At 41.6% G+C, this 16197-nt stretch overlaps 1 protein-coding gene and 1 long non-coding RNA gene across 2 annotated transcripts in view; one reads left to right on the top strand and one right to left on the bottom strand.

The window, feature by feature from the left end:
- LOC126912118 (uncharacterized) overlaps positions 1-16197 on the top strand; it is a 100761-nt gene that overhangs the window by 67248 nt on the left and 17316 nt on the right. The window lies entirely within an intron of this gene.
- The window catches only part of LOC118279635 (dymeclin), a 135701-nt gene continuing 120909 nt past the window's right edge, over positions 1406-16197 (bottom strand). The window contains exons 10-17 of the mRNA XM_050702619.1: positions 15568-15690; positions 15037-15162; positions 13238-13400; positions 7978-8076; positions 7330-7388; positions 6180-6350; positions 4839-4964; positions 1406-4308 (exon numbers count right to left, since the gene is read on the bottom strand). Coding sequence (XP_050558576.1) covers positions 4156-4308; positions 4839-4964; positions 6180-6350; positions 7330-7388; positions 7978-8076; positions 13238-13400; positions 15037-15162; positions 15568-15690 — 1020 coding nt within the window. The 3' untranslated portion in view covers positions 1406-4155. The remainder of the gene's footprint in view (positions 4309-4838; positions 4965-6179; positions 6351-7329; positions 7389-7977; positions 8077-13237; positions 13401-15036; positions 15163-15567; positions 15691-16197) is intronic.

Below are 16197 nucleotides of genomic sequence, written 5' to 3' on the forward strand. Positions count from 1 at the left end.
TCAAGGTGTATCATGTGAAGGACGAATACAAGGAAAATATTAATTTTAATAAATTCGCATGCGTAGTCGGCAGGTCGTGTTGTCTATGACGCTGCGAATGATGGCGGGAAATTTAAATTTTTGCTTGTCAAACTTATTGCGAGTGTTTGTTAAATTGTTGTTATTGTTAAATCAATGGTTAAATTAAAGTCATTTTGATATTATACTATGTCATAAATGAGTTTATTTACTTTATAAATATATAAATAAATTGTAGTGCAAGGTTCATACGATTTAAAAAGGTATCTCAAGAAGAACTGATGGCCTCATAATGCCCTAATATTTTTTATTCTATTAGAGATGATTAGGTTAGTTATGTTTGATTTTTATTTAATTATTGTTGCATCTTACATTGTGTAAAGTAGGTAAAGTACGCGCGAAACTAGATGGTTAAACAGAACGCGTCACTTTGGATACTATAGCGTTGTAATTTGTCTTTTGTTTTAATAATTGAACAATTATTATACAAGAATTGTATTGTGAATCTGATTGAAAAAGAGTAAACTATGGAGTTTCTTGCCCATTCTTTTCCATAGAAATCTACACTTTGGAACGAGCAAATAGCTTCACTAAAGGACTGACCAACAGACAGATGTTATTAATATTATTATATTTGCTTTCACGTTCAAAAGTAAGCACTTTCCTGATCTATTTGAAATAAATAATTTTGACTTTGACTATTATTCAATACTCTTCTCTTTTTATGTGATTAGGTACATATATGTAATTAAAGACTTCTCTATATACTCTCTACTATCCTATATCTCGAAAATGGTCATCTTTTATCATTGTCTTATCTCATATGCGTTGCAAGCAGTCGACAAACTGCCCCTATATCCCTTTTCGCTACTTAAGGAGCGGTCAACTAGTTCCGCGCGAATTATAATATTGAGTAAATAATAATGTATAACTTTTGACTGCCTCGTTGGTCGAGTGGTCGCAGTGCGACTGCTGGACAAGGCGTCTTTACTTATTATTCTGTGTCTCGGGTGCGATTCCTGGGTCGGGCAAATTTCTTAGTAGTAGCACGGCAACTGGTATTGTGTCCAGTTTATATGGAAATAGGCTCAGTCCCTGTTACATGGGATTTATAACACTATTGGTGAAAAGTGGGTGTATATTGTACTTATAGTGGCATTGCGTTTCGTAATGAGCACCTCTGCCTACCCCTTCAGGAATAAAAGGCGTGACGTTGCTTTTTTAATAATGTCTAAATTGGTTCGTTGAGATAGGATTCTAGAATAGCACATAAGTAACTTTCTATCTCATTTAAAAAAAAAGCCGGAGCCCTAGTGAACCCGCTAGGTAGTCCGCAGCTCCGGAGTTATAAAGCATGGAGGATCAACATAAATAAAACACAAAACAATTAAATATCAGTTTTATTTATTTATTGTTCATTACCCTATATTGCATTTCATTTAGTCTATCGTTTATTTTAGGATTAATTCATATTTTTAGCACAGAGTTGAAGCGAACCGACATTTTATCACATTTTGTGGAAATGGGGGGCAAAGGGCCAAACGGGGCACTTGACACCGGCAACACCAGAGGAGTTACAAGTGCGTTGCCGGCTTTTGGAGGAGTAGGGATTGTCTCCAGTAACCTCTGACTCTCATGTGGCGAAACACAATACAAGCGTCGTTTCTCACCAGTGGACTGTGAGACTGTGGTGTCACTCCAGTAGAGCCCGCCAAGAATACCGTGCAATTTAGTAAGAGTTTAACTACTGTACATTAATACAGACATTTAATGATTACTTAAACTATTCCTTAGTAACGATTTTGTTCCGAAAACAATCGCTAAGGACTGGGTTAAGTAAGTAATCATTAAATGACTCTGAGTACGGCGAAGTGTCTTTATTTAACATCAAGAAGGGAATATATTCCTTAAGTTTTAGTAGATAAGGCTTAATTTGTGTTATTTTACTCTTCAACTCTGCGCTTATATGAAATAATCCTTAAGAAATACAGTAATGAAATCTACTTTTAATAATATACTCGTAATTGTGTCCAATGTACATTTCAAATGTCTATGTACAAGTTTAAAAGTAAATATTTTGGGAAATAGTAAATAAAAACTAAAGATTAATAAATAAAAGAAACTATGTATGTAATATTAAGACAATGTGAAATAAAATACGTACTTTTTTACTATAAATTTAAATGTTAAATTATTAAGAAATTAATTTAATTATACTGCAAAGTACTTGATTTATTTCATCAATTTTGTATTTTAGATAGACAAGAATAAGAAAAGTAATTTTAATTTAATCATTCATGTAACTATTTGTCAAGGAACTCGACTAGTTTCAAGCCATGCTAGAGGCTCATATTCAAGAGCAGCATTCCGCGACACACGACGCGCTGCTATTTGCATGGCTTGAAACTAGTCGAGTTCCTCGTCAAACAATTACGTGAGTAAGCCGATAACATAATAATTAATTTAGTATGTCTCACGAAAGTTATAATATAATTTTAAATATCATCATTTTAACACAATTAGACCCACAAATGGGTGTAGGCCTATCCATATTTCCCAATCTTGATTATGTACTTATTGTATACCATACATTGTGAATTTGAATATTAAATAAATAACCCAGAAATCAAACTAAAACTCCCTTGCATCCATCTTACTAGCAAGACTCATTCAAGTAGAAAAATTGACAGTATTTTATATAAATATTTCCTTTTACAAACAACTACATTACATAGTTAAGTTATATACTACCGCACTTAGAGACATTTAATGATTACTTAAATTATTCCTTAGTAACGATTTTGTATCGAAAACGATTGCTAAGGACTGGGTTAAGTAACCATTAAATTATTCTGAGTACGGCGAATAGATTATTAAGTTAAGTATTTGTCAAATGTCTAGCTTTTGCCCGTAGTTTCGGTCAACCAACACTAAAATTTGGTTTACATAATTTCATCAACATCGGTTCAGCCGTTTAGGCGTTGAAGTGTTACAAACAAACAAACTCAATTTCGCAGTATTTAATATTAAATATAAGATTACATTATTATTATTATATATTACGATAAGTATATGTTTAAACATGATGAATTTAAAATAAAGAACTGGAAGTACAATATTTCGTTTATATATTTTTTTTAAGTTTTTATTTTGGAACATACAGGGTGTAAACGGAACGCTGTCGAAAAAGCGAAGAAAACATTTTGTTTTAGTTATTTTAATTATTTTTGTTTATGTGTTATCCATGCAATATGAGCCTTAAGCAGTTGACTAAAACTATTATTACATAAAAGTAACATTTAATTTCTTATTTGTTTTTGAAAATATGACTCGTTTTTACGCTAGCCTGTTTTCGTTTTTTTGAGAGCGTTCCGAAACCTTAGTACGAGTTTACGCGTTCGGCGCTCTGATTGGCCGGCTTGAATAAACCAACCAATCAGAGCGCCGAACGCGCTCTCGTTTCGATTACTTTAAACGTAAAGCAAACTCATACTAAGGGTACAGTTTACATCCTGTATATGTGATGTAAAGAAAAAAATACTAAGTTTAGGAGTAAAGAATAATATAAATAGCAAGTTGCAAGTTAGTATATTATATTGTATACATTGTCGTTTTAAATCTACTGACAAACTAAACCTCTTGTCTGTCGGTATATGAGACACAATAGAAAACACATTGTATCTCGCGTAGATCTGTGTTCCGACTGAAGCTTCGTCCTCACTAGGAACATTTGTAGAGCTACATGTGTTCCCAGAGACATCGGGCGATGTCTCAGAGGCATAATCGCACCCTTAGAATGAAAGTGACCGAATCGAAAACTGCAAGTTGTAGGAAATGAGCCAGAAAGTCTCAGAAAATTATAGTATTGTATACATTTTAGTATATCTTCCGTATTCCATGACATAATGATTGATTTTTACTAGATTTATGGAGATACTAGATTTAGTGTTGCACCCTTGTCGCCCGACAAATGTTCTTAGTAGAGACAAGACTTTACAATAAGTAAAACAACAAAACAAACATGAAACCGCCAAAGAACCTCCTTTATCGGAAATAAAATCTAAACTACAATTCGTAGTACCACCGGCACATTAGAGTCCTGATTATAATATCCACGAAATGACATCTAGGTGTCAATCAGCAGGCAAGGAGGTCGCCTAGAGCCCTCGCGCCGCCCTCACTGGCCCAGTACACCCCTCCGCAAGAGTTGACGAGGCTCCACACGTAGGGAGTGAAGAATTCCTCTGGTCTCTCCTCTTCTACGTAACGGAATTTCAGGTCGGGGAATTTCTGTGGAAAAAAGTTAAATGATATTGTTATATTTTATGTTGTTGTCCGATATTAGGGTTTTGCTTTTGAGTTGTGGGTGCGTTAACGAAAATATGATTTCAAGTGATTCACAACTTTATTATACCTTTGGCTTCGAAGACACCCAGGTAATACTCATCAGGAAACACAGACTCCGGCAAAGAATTCGACTCCATAGCAGTGGGTAGGATATTTACCATGAAGCAGTGGCGCCTCGCCGATTGTCTTGTGGTTTAATGATGAAAAGGACTTGGGGGAATCAAGTTGTGCCCCCCGCACACTCTCCGAAATGTATTCGGTAAAAACGGAAAGGCTTGCAACCTTACGTGTGGAGGCCCGGCTTCAAAGCCTCGAACCTGTGTTCGAGGCTTTGAAGTGTCACTCCACAAGCGCATCATCATTGATGAGCTTCTTTGGCACACCTCTCGATGTGTTCAAGTGCATCTGTTATTGAGAATAGTACTCCATACAGGACCTAACCTGTGCTTGTATCAATTATTATCAATAATTACCTTTAACCTATCACTAGACCACTGCTCGGCTCCCTTTTTGATACACTGCAGCACTTCGTTAACGCCTAAATCGCCGCCAGCGCCCTCTTGGACGCGCTGCAAACGCGTTGAGAAGTAGCCTATAACCTGGAATTTGAAATCGGTCCATAAATACTTATTCAGACGATTTTTTTTCATAATAGCGCCTGATTTTTATTATACCATAGCAGTATTTTTTATATCTCTATAATAAAAATCAATCGCCTGTTGGGTTAGTCATCGCTAAAACTCGAGATCGACTGGACCGATTTGGCTACCCCGTTGGTCCTTGAATTATTTGTAGAAGTTTCCACTGGCAGGTGTAAAAGGTGAGCAAAATATGTTTGTGGCGGTACGAAGTTTGCCGGGTCAGCTAGTGCGAAGTATAAAACACATAGATAATTATGTCACTTTTCTATATAACGTGGGGCAATTTTGTAAGGATTGTGAACCTTCTACATCATAACTTCAAAATAAAAGGGCTGTAAGCAAGCAGTCCGCTCGCTGGCAGAGCGCTTACAACCTTTTTATCTCGTTTTCAATGCAAAAAAACGCTATGCTGGAGCAGTGCCTTAAGTCGGCAAGATGTGAAACTATGTGATCGTTTAAACTGCTACTAAGCTATGTAGCTGTGCGAGGAAGATGCTCAGCTCGAGTATGCGATGTATTGATAGTAGGAAAGTTATCCATAGCCATCTTTCCATGTAAAAAAAAACATAGCTTAACAGAGTCCGTTTCCACCAATCCTAAGCTATGTGTACTAATAAATATGATTGTAAGCCAACTTATGATTGGTGTAAGCCAACTTATGATAAACCTCCCACTAGGTGGACCGACGACATCGTCAGAGTGGCGGGGAGCCAGTGGATGCAGGTGGCGGCTTGTCGTTCTACGTGGAGGACCAAGGGGGAGGCCTTTGTTCAGCAGTGGACGTCTCTCGGCTGATGATGATGATGATGAAGCCAACTTATCATACCCACCGGAAGAGTAGGGATAGTGACATATTACGTAACCTTATCTTAAAGTGTGGGAGAGCCATGCTTCGGCAGGAATGGTGATACCACGGCCTCACAGAAAACCGACGTGAAACAACGCTTGCGTTGTGTGAGTGAGGCTACCGGAGGCCCAATTCCCCCCCTTCCCAATCTTCCCAATCCCTGATGCCTCAACAACCCTTAAATTCCTAACCCCCAAAAGGCCGACAACGCACTTGTAACACCTCTGGTGTTTCAAGTGTCCATGAGCGGCGGCGATTGCTTACCATCAGGTGATCCGTCAGCTCATTAACCGGCGGATGTTTCTTATAAGATTTAAAATACTTACCATATCAATATTCTGCGCTACAGGATGATGTGTGTGCTGCGTGAACAGATGTCGCTTGTGCAGCAGCGCGTACACGACGTTGCAGTTGGACGCCAGCTGGTGGGACACGCACGAGTTTATAATCTCCAGTAGCATGCGCAGCACCTCGTCCAGTACCGATATGTGGTCCATCTGGAATTAGGGACAAATTGTTAAAAAAATATGGTTAGTTTTCGAGGATGCCTGGATTAGTTTCGTAATCTAGAAATCAGTGAAAAAAATATGGTTAATTTTCGAGGATGCTCGATTAGTTTCGTAGTGTGATTGGAGCTCATAGACACGAGTAAAATGAGTGTCAACGAATACAGGGAACGTCGTGTAGATAATTGGGTACTATCGTCGGTCAAAAATAAATTATTACAACTTTTCAGTACAACAAAATATTCAAAAATAATCACACTCTCATTCATAAATTTCATGAACTACTTAAATTTTGAATTTTCTAGCTAAATTTCTAGAAATAAAAAGAAAAAGTATTGAATTTGACTAGTAGGAATCATGCCTATTCGGGACAAATTGTTTAAAAAAATATGGTTAATTTTCGAGGATGCCTCGATTAGTTTTGTTGTGTGATTGGGAGCTCATAATTCAATTTGGAAAGTGTTATGCAGCCAACTTATATCGCACTCGCACGATACGCAACGTCACGCCTTTTATCCCCGTAGGGGTAGGCAGAGGTTTGTTTGTTTTTTTAAAAACGTTGCCCCACACTAGGATTTTCTCCTGGGTCGTGGGTGCGTTTACAAACATACAAGTTCACATGCACATGACACCCAGACCCGAAATAACAATTTGTGGATCACAACAAAGAGTTGCTCCGTGCGGGAATCGAACCCGCTACACGTTGCACGGCAGCCGGTTGCCCAGCCACCGCGCCAACAGTGCAGTCAAATTCGGGACGGGACAAAAATATGGTTAATGTTTGAGGATGCCTCGATTAGTTTCGTAGTGTGATTGGGAGCTTATAATCACGACTGAAATGCTCATCGACAGTGAGCGTCATGTAGAATTGTAGACAATTGATTAATTTAGTAGATATTAAAAAAATATATATTCTGAAATAGAATCCAAGGCCGTTTTTTTTTACTGAAATAATATTATATATACTTACAATTTCTTCTGTCTTCTCTTCGGTTATGTGTGGGAGTTCTAAATTATTTATATCGCCACCTGGAAAACGTCAAAGAAAATCTTGGCATTGAGGTTTTAATATATATAGGGGCTTTTTTTTGCTGTGAAACTATGTGACTGTTTCTACTGATACTAAGCTATGTAGATGTGCGAGGAAGATACGCAGCTCGAGTATGCGATGTATCGATAGTAGGGAAGCCATCCATAGCACACATCTTTCCATATAAAAAACATAGCTGAGTCCGTTTCCACCAGTGCTAAGCTATGTGTACCAATGAATATGATTGGTGGAAGCCAAACGCATCCACAGCAACGTAGCATAGCACATCTCTGGTGGAAAAACACCCTCAAGAAGTATGTAAGATTTTTTAAATGGGGTAAAATCATCCAATGTCTTTTCCTGCCATGGGCGAGGCGAGAGGGAGTGTCAGACTCTTACTGACTAATTCTCGCCTGGATCTCGCCTCGCCCAAGCCTCTTACTGACTAAAAACCATGCCGTTCCTACTCCTGCTTTTCGAGCCGGAGCCCGGTAACCCGGCTAGGTAGTCCGCAGCTCCGGATCAGGAAGTATGTAAGGATGTAGGTGGCACTCTACCTATATATAGTATTTGACTGGGTTTACCTACCTTCGATCTCGCTGCAAAGCCTCGCTCTTCGTTTCGTTAACGTTTCGAATAAAGATATTAGCCTCTGCGCTACATACGGATGTAGGTTCCTGAATTCACCTGAAATAGAAAATAGAAACATTAGATGTTATAATCAACAGCATATTGGTGGCCAATGCCGACCAAAGGCTCTTGTCACATTGGTTTGAGCCGATGTTTTCCTCCACCGTTTGTCAGTGGTGTCCAAATAATGTTAGAAAGTACATAATATGTATATAACCCGGAAAAGTCACATTGGTACTTGCCGAGGTTTCGAACCTGCACCTTCACCGAGAACACCGAGGAATCCGCATCGATAACGTGAGATAAAAAGTAACCAATGTCTTATTCCAGACACCTGTTCGAAATTTCATCCCGATCTCTTCAGCCGTTTTGACGTGATTGAGAAACAAACACACCAATAGGCTAGTTTCCTACTAGTCAAATTTAATACTTTTTTCGAAACGTCAAAAACGATATTTTCTATGAACTTTGTATGAAATAGTGCATTATGACGTCATAAGTTTTTGACGTCAAATAGCAGACTTATTTCTAGAAATTTAGCTAGAAAAAATCGAAAATTAAATAGTTCATCAAATTTATGAATGAGAGTGTGATTATTTTTTAATATTTTATTGTATTGAAAAGTTGTAATAATTAATTTTTGACCGAGGATAGTACCCAATTGTCGCATTTATAATATTAAGTAATGTAAGTAAGTACGTACAGCTCATATTAGCGATGGCGGCGAGACAGTTGGTGTGCAGGTACTTGTCCCGGACGCGCACCATGTTGTAGACTAGTAGGAAACTAGCCTACTGTCGCATTTATAATACTAAGTAAGGTGAGTACGTACAGCTCATATTAGCGATGGCGGCGAGACAGTTGGTGTGCAGGTACTTGTCCCGGACGCGCACCATGTTGTAGACTAGTAGGAAACTAGCGTACTGTCGCATTTATAATACTAAGTAAGGTGAGTACGTACAGCTCATATTAGCGATGGCGGCGAGACAGTTGGTGTGCAGGTACTTGTCCCGGACGCGCACCATGTTGTAGACTAGTAGGAAACTAGCCTACTGTCGCATTTATAATACTAAGTAAGGTGAGTACGTACAGCTCATATTAGCGATGGCGGCGAGACAGTTGGTGTGCAGGTACTTGTCCCGGACGCGCACCATGTTGTAGACTAGTAGGAAACTAGCCTACTGTCGCATTTATAATACTAAGTAAGGTGAGTACGTACAGCTCATATTAGCGATGGCGGCGAGACAGTTGGTGTGCAGGTACTTGTCCCGGACGCGCACCATGTTGTAGACTAGTAGGAAACTAGCCTACTGTCGCATTTATAATACTAAGTAAGGTGAGTACGTACAGCTCATATTAGCGATGGCGGCGAGACAGTTGGTGTGCAGGTACTTGTCCCGGACGCGCACCATGTTGTAGACTAGTAGGAAACTAGCCTACTGTCGCATTTATAATACTAAGTAAGGTGAGTACGTACAGCTCATATTAGCGATGGCGGCGAGACAGTTGGTGTGCAGGTACTTGTCCCGGACGCGCACCATGTTGTAGACTAGTAGGAAACTAGCCTACTGTCGCATTTATAATACTAAGTAAGGTGAGTACGTACAGCTCATATTAGCGATGGCGGCGAGACAGTTGGTGTGCAGGTACTTGTCCCGGACGCGCACCATGTTGTAGACTAGTAGGAAACTAGCCTACTGTCGCATTTATAATACTAAGTAAGGTGAGTACGTACAGCTCATATTAGCGATGGCGGCGAGACAGTTGGTGTGCAGGTACTTGTCCCGGACGCGCACCATGTTGTAGACTAGTAGGAAACTAGCCTACTGTCGCATTTATAATACTAAGTAAGGTGAGTACGTACAGCTCATATTAGCGATGGCGGCGAGACAGTTGGTGTGCAGGTACTTGTCCCGGACGCGCACCATGTTGTAGACTAGTAGGAAACTAGCCTACTGTCGCATTTATAATACTAAGTAAGGTGAGTACGTACAGCTCATATTAGCGATGGCGGCGAGACAGTTGGTGTGCAGGTACTTGTCCCGGACGCGCACCATGTTGTAGACTAGTAGGAAACTAGCCTACTGTCGCATTTATAATACTAAGTAAGGTGAGTACGTACAGCTCATATTAGCGATGGCGGCGAGACAGTTGGTGTGCAGGTACTTGTCCCGGACGCGCACCATGTTGTAGACTAGTAGGAAACTAGCCTACTGTCGCATTTATAATACTAAGTAAGGTGAGTACGTACAGCTCATATTAGCGATGGCGGCGAGACAGTTGGTGTGCAGGTACTTGTCCCGGACGCGCACCATGTTGTAGACTAGTAGGAAACTAGCCTACTGTCGCATTTATAATACTAAGTAAGGTGAGTACGTACAGCTCATATTAGCGATGGCGGCGAGACAGTTGGTGTGCAGGTACTTGTCCCGGACGCGCACCATGTTGTAGACTAGTAGGAAACTAGCCTACTGTCGCATTTATAATACTAAGTAAGGTGAGTACGTACAGCTCATATTAGCGATGGCGGCGAGACAGTTGGTGTGCAGGTACTTGTCCCGGACGCGCACCATGTTGTAGACTAGTAGGAAACTAGCCTACTGTCGCATTTATAATACTAAGTAAGGTGAGTACGTACAGCTCATATTAGCGATGGCGGCGAGACAGTTGGTGTGCAGGTACTTGTCCCGGACGCGCACCATGTTGTAGACTAGTAGGAAACTAGCCTACTGTCGCATTTATAATACTAAGTAAGGTGAGTACGTACAGCTCATATTAGCGATGGCGGCGAGACAGTTGGTGTGCAGGTACTTGTCCCGGACGCGCACCATGTTGTAGACTAGTAGGAAACTAGCCTACTGTCGCATTTATAATACTAAGTAAGGTGAGTACGTACAGCTCATATTAGCGATGGCGGCGAGACAGTTGGTGTGCAGGTACTTGTCCCGGACGCGCACCATGTTGTAGACTAGTAGGAAACTAGCCTACTGTCGCATTTATAATACTAAGTAAGGTGAGTACGTACAGCTCATATTAGCGATGGCGGCGAGACAGTTGGTGTGCAGGTACTTGTCCCGGACGCGCACCATGTTGTAGACTAGTAGGAAACTAGCCTACTGTCGCATTTATAATACTAAGTAAGGTGAGTACGTACAGCTCATATTAGCGATGGCGGCGAGACAGTTGGTGTGCAGGTACTTGTCCCGGACGCGCACCATGTTGTAGACTAGTAGGAAACTAGCCTACTGTCGCATTTATAATACTAAGTAAGGTGAGTACGTACAGCTCATATTAGCGATGGCGGCGAGACAGTTGGTGTGCAGGTACTTGTCCCGGACGCGCACCATGTTGTAGACTAGTAGGAAACTAGCCTACTGTCGCATTTATAATACTAAGTAAGGTGAGTACGTACAGCTCATATTAGCGATGGCGGCGAGACAGTTGGTGTGCAGGTACTTGTCCCGGACGCGCACCATGTTGTAGACTAGTAGGAAACTAGCCTACTGTCGCATTTATAATACTAAGTAAGGTGAGTACGTACAGCTCATATTAGCGATGGCGGCGAGACAGTTGGTGTGCAGGTACTTGTCCCGGACGCGCACCATGTTGTAGACTAGTAGGAAACTAGCCTACTGTCGCATTTATAATACTAAGTAAGGTGAGTACGTACAGCTCATATTAGCGATGGCGGCGAGACAGTTGGTGTGCAGGTACTTGTCCCGGACGCGCACCATGTTGTAGACTAGTAGGAAACTAGCCTACTGTCGCATTTATAATACTAAGTAAGGTGAGTACGTACAGCTCATATTAGCGATGGCGGCGAGACAGTTGGTGTGCAGGTACTTGTCCCGGACGCGCACCATGTTGTAGACTAGTAGGAAACTAGCCTACTGTCGCATTTATAATACTAAGTAAGGTGAGTACGTACAGCTCATATTAGCGATGGCGGCGAGACAGTTGGTGTGCAGGTACTTGTCCCGGACGCGCACCATGTTGTAGACTAGTAGGAAACTAGCCTACTGTCGCATTTATAATACTAAGTAAGGTGAGTACGTACAGCTCATATTAGCGATGGCGGCGAGACAGTTGGTGTGCAGGTACTTGTCCCGGACGCGCACCATGTTGTAGACTAGTAGGAAACTAGCCTACTGTCGCATTTATAATACTAAGTAAGGTGAGTACGTACAGCTCATATTAGCGATGGCGGCGAGACAGTTGGTGTGCAGGTACTTGTCCCGGACGCGCACCATGTTGTAGACTAGTAGGAAACTAGCCTACTGTCGCATTTATAATACTAAGTAAGGTGAGTACGTACAGCTCATATTAGCGATGGCGGCGAGACAGTTGGTGTGCAGGTACTTGTCCCGGACGCGCACCATGTTGTAGACTAGTAGGAAACTAGCCTACTGTCGCATTTATAATACTAAGTAAGGTGAGTACGTACAGCTCATATTAGCGATGGCGGCGAGACAGTTGGTGTGCAGGTACTTGTCCCGGACGCGCACCATGTTGTAGACTAGTAGGAAACTAGCCTACTGTCGCATTTATAATACTAAGTAAGGTGAGTACGTACAGCTCATATTAGCGATGGCGGCGAGACAGTTGGTGTGCAGGTACTTGTCCCGGACGCGCACCATGTTGTAGACTAGTAGGAAACTAGCCTACTGTCGCATTTATAATACTAAGTAAGGTGAGTACGTACAGCTCATATTAGCGATGGCGGCGAGACAGTTGGTGTGCAGGTACTTGTCCCGGACGCGCACCATGTTGTAGACTAGTAGGAAACTAGCCTACTGTCGCATTTATAATACTAAGTAAGGTGAGTACGTACAGCTCATATTAGCGATGGCGGCGAGACAGTTGGTGTGCAGGTACTTGTCCCGGACGCGCACCATGTTGTAGACTAGTAGGAAACTAGCCTACTGTCGCATTTATAATACTAAGTAAGGTGAGTACGTACAGCTCATATTAGCGATGGCGGCGAGACAGTTGGTGTGCAGGTACTTGTCCCGGACGCGCACCATGTTGTAGACTAGTAGGAAACTAGCCTACTGTCGCATTTATAATACTAAGTAAGGTGAGTACGTACAGCTCATATTAGCGATGGCGGCGAGACAGTTGGTGTGCAGGTACTTGTCCCGGACGCGCACCATGTTGTAGACTAGTAGGAAACTAGCCTACTGTCGCATTTATAATACTAAGTAAGGTGAGTACGTACAGCTCATATTAGCGATGGCGGCGAGACAGTTGGTGTGCAGGTACTTGTCCCGGACGCGCACCATGTTGTAGTGCAGCGCTCGCAGGACCACCAGCACCATGAGACCGCCCAGCGAGATCTCAGAGATCGCGCGCTCCGTGTACCATGCCAGGTTCTTTAGCATCTGGAAATAATAAAAACAAAACTTATAAGTTATTATTTATTTTTGATTATTTATTATCAAAAGGTACATACAGTTTTACACATTATCAAAAAATCGCCAAACTGTAAGACAGTTTGTTGGCGATAAGTATACATGCACCTAGCTTCACTGACAGACAGACTGACGGACAATTCAATTTGACTTTTCAAAAGATACAAAAACAGTAATTATGTTTCTGTGAATATCCTGTCTTCGTTGACAACCTACTATACTACGGCCGTTCAGAGCGTTTTTTCTTTTCATAATTCTTTTTAACACTAGGATTTTCTCTTGTCTCGTGGGTGCATTTACAAACATACAATTTCACATACACATGACACCCAGACCCGAAGCAACAATTCGTGGATTACACAAAGCACGAACCCGCTACACGTTGCACGGCAGCCAGTTGCCCAGCCACCGCGCAAACTATGCAGTCACTTCACTGACAGACAGACTGACGGACAATTCAATTTGACTTTTTAAAAGATACAAAAACAGTAATTATATTTCTGCGAACATTCGAACTGCGAACATTCGTTGACAACCTACTAGATACAACAAACACATTGCTGTGTACCGGCAAATAACTCATACCATTAGTCCGATTTAACAAATTTGAAAATTGAAAACTTTACGTTACGGTTAAAAGGAAGCAAGCAAAGCGGGTGAAACTGCGCCAGAGTCGAGGTTATAGGCATAAAACATCACGCTACAATTGCACGAATTTAATTTGAATATGATGGATGTTGGGCCCCTTTTAGTGACTTTAGCAAATCCTGTTTCATCTGCTGCCATCAATTTATTTAAGGTGTTCACGCGTCAGTGATATCCTGTTACTTATGCCCTAGTATACAATGTGATAGGGGTGAGACTTCAATTTTATCGACAAAAATAATAATATGGGGAGTTGAACCCCCTCCCCCTAAAAATTATGGCTATTTTAATATTTTTTTTAATGTATGTGATATTAAAGGTTGTATGCGTCGTAGAAACAAAAAAAAAACGACAAACGGTAGCTAATAACCTTGGCTAACATATTCTACTTATTCATTACATTTTTCATATGTTAGATAATGTTTTGGTGAGAAAAAACAACATCTCTGAATTATTTCTTCCGAAAATATCGCTATTTTTCAACCCCCCCCCATATTATTTTTTTGTCGATAAAATTTGATGTAGTACTCAGCCTTAACGGGTTAGAAGTCTCACGCCTATCACATTGTATAAGGTGTGGTTGTATTGCTTACTTATGACTCAACGGGGCTGGCATGTTCTAAGAATAAAAGCCGCTAAAATAAAAGATTTAAAAAAATCACGCTACAATAAAAAGAAGCCGAGCAGATCGGGTGGAAGTCGCTAGTACCAAATATACAGTGGCGACACCTGACAAGTGACAGATGACAGAGGTCGCACATAGACTATCGACGAGCAAATCAACGGATGACGTCATAATATCCTACATTGCACATGTGAAGTTTACATGCAAATTAACATGGATAGAAAATCCCAACGAACAACAGTTGGGCAGAAAGCCTGCCAGGCACGATCACCTCGCCTGGTCGGAGGATCCTCCTTTTCTTAGGGAACTTTACTCTCTGTTTTCTAATACACTTACAATTAAATGCACATTCTTGATAAGCGCGTCGTCCTCAGTGAGTATGAGCAACACTATGAGCGACATGTAGATGTGGTGGTTGCTGTTGTCGGGCGCGTTGTACAGCACTTGCAGGATCGGGACGATCTGGAAACATAACGAATTATTATTAATACATTATAATCTTTAAAAAATTAAAAATTATATAATTAAAGTGTGGTAGAGCCATGCTTCGGCACTGCTGGGCCGGCTCGACCGGATTGATACAACGGCCTCACAGAAAACCGACGTGAAACAACGCTTGCGTTGTGTTTCGTTGTGTGAGTGAGGTTACCGGAGGCCCAATTCCCCCCTTCCCAATCTTCCCCATCTCCATTCCCGAACAACAACCCTTAAATTCCTAACTCCCAAAAAACCGGTAACGCACTTGTAAAGCCTCTGGTGTTTCAAGTGTCCATGGGCGGCGGCGATTGCTTACCATCAGGTAATACGTCGGCTCGATTACCGGCATGTCTCATAAAAAAGACAGTAAAAATTTAAAAAAATACTTACGAGCAAGTCAAGCTGCGCTACGTTGGCGACGTGTCGCTTGTAGGCTGCGCAGGAGTGCAGCAGCAGGTACAGCAGTAGCGTGCAGTGCTCGCACCCCGCCGTGGCACACAGGGCGCGGTGTAACTGGGGGGTACACACATACGTTACATACTATGGGAATATCTCTAATTAATCAATACCCTTGTGGCGACACTCTGACAAGTGACAGATGACAGAAGTCACACATAGACTATCGACGAGCAAATCAACGGATGACGTCACAAATATCCTGCATCGCACATATGAAGTTTACATGCGAATAAACATGGATAGAAAATCCCAACGAACAACAGTTGGGCAGAAAGCCCGCCAGGCTGATCACCTCGCCTGGTCGGAGGATCCTCCTTTTCTTAGGGAACTTTACTCTCTGTTCCCTAAACCCTTTTTTTTGAGGGGGAAAATCATCCAATGACTTCTCCCGCCTTGGGCGAGGCGAGAGGGAGTGTCAGACTCTTACTAACTAAAAACCACCCCGTTCCTTCTCCTGCTTTTCGAGCCGGAGCCCCGGTAAAAGCTGGTAATCCGCAGCTCCGGATCAGGCATCAGCCCTACTGGGCCCCATCTGTGGTGGTCTGATGGCTCTTTGAGGCG

Source organism: Spodoptera frugiperda, chromosome 22, assembly GCF_023101765.2.
Source record: "Spodoptera frugiperda isolate SF20-4 chromosome 22, AGI-APGP_CSIRO_Sfru_2.0, whole genome shotgun sequence".
Classification (NCBI taxonomy): domain Eukaryota; kingdom Metazoa; phylum Arthropoda; class Insecta; order Lepidoptera; family Noctuidae; genus Spodoptera; species Spodoptera frugiperda.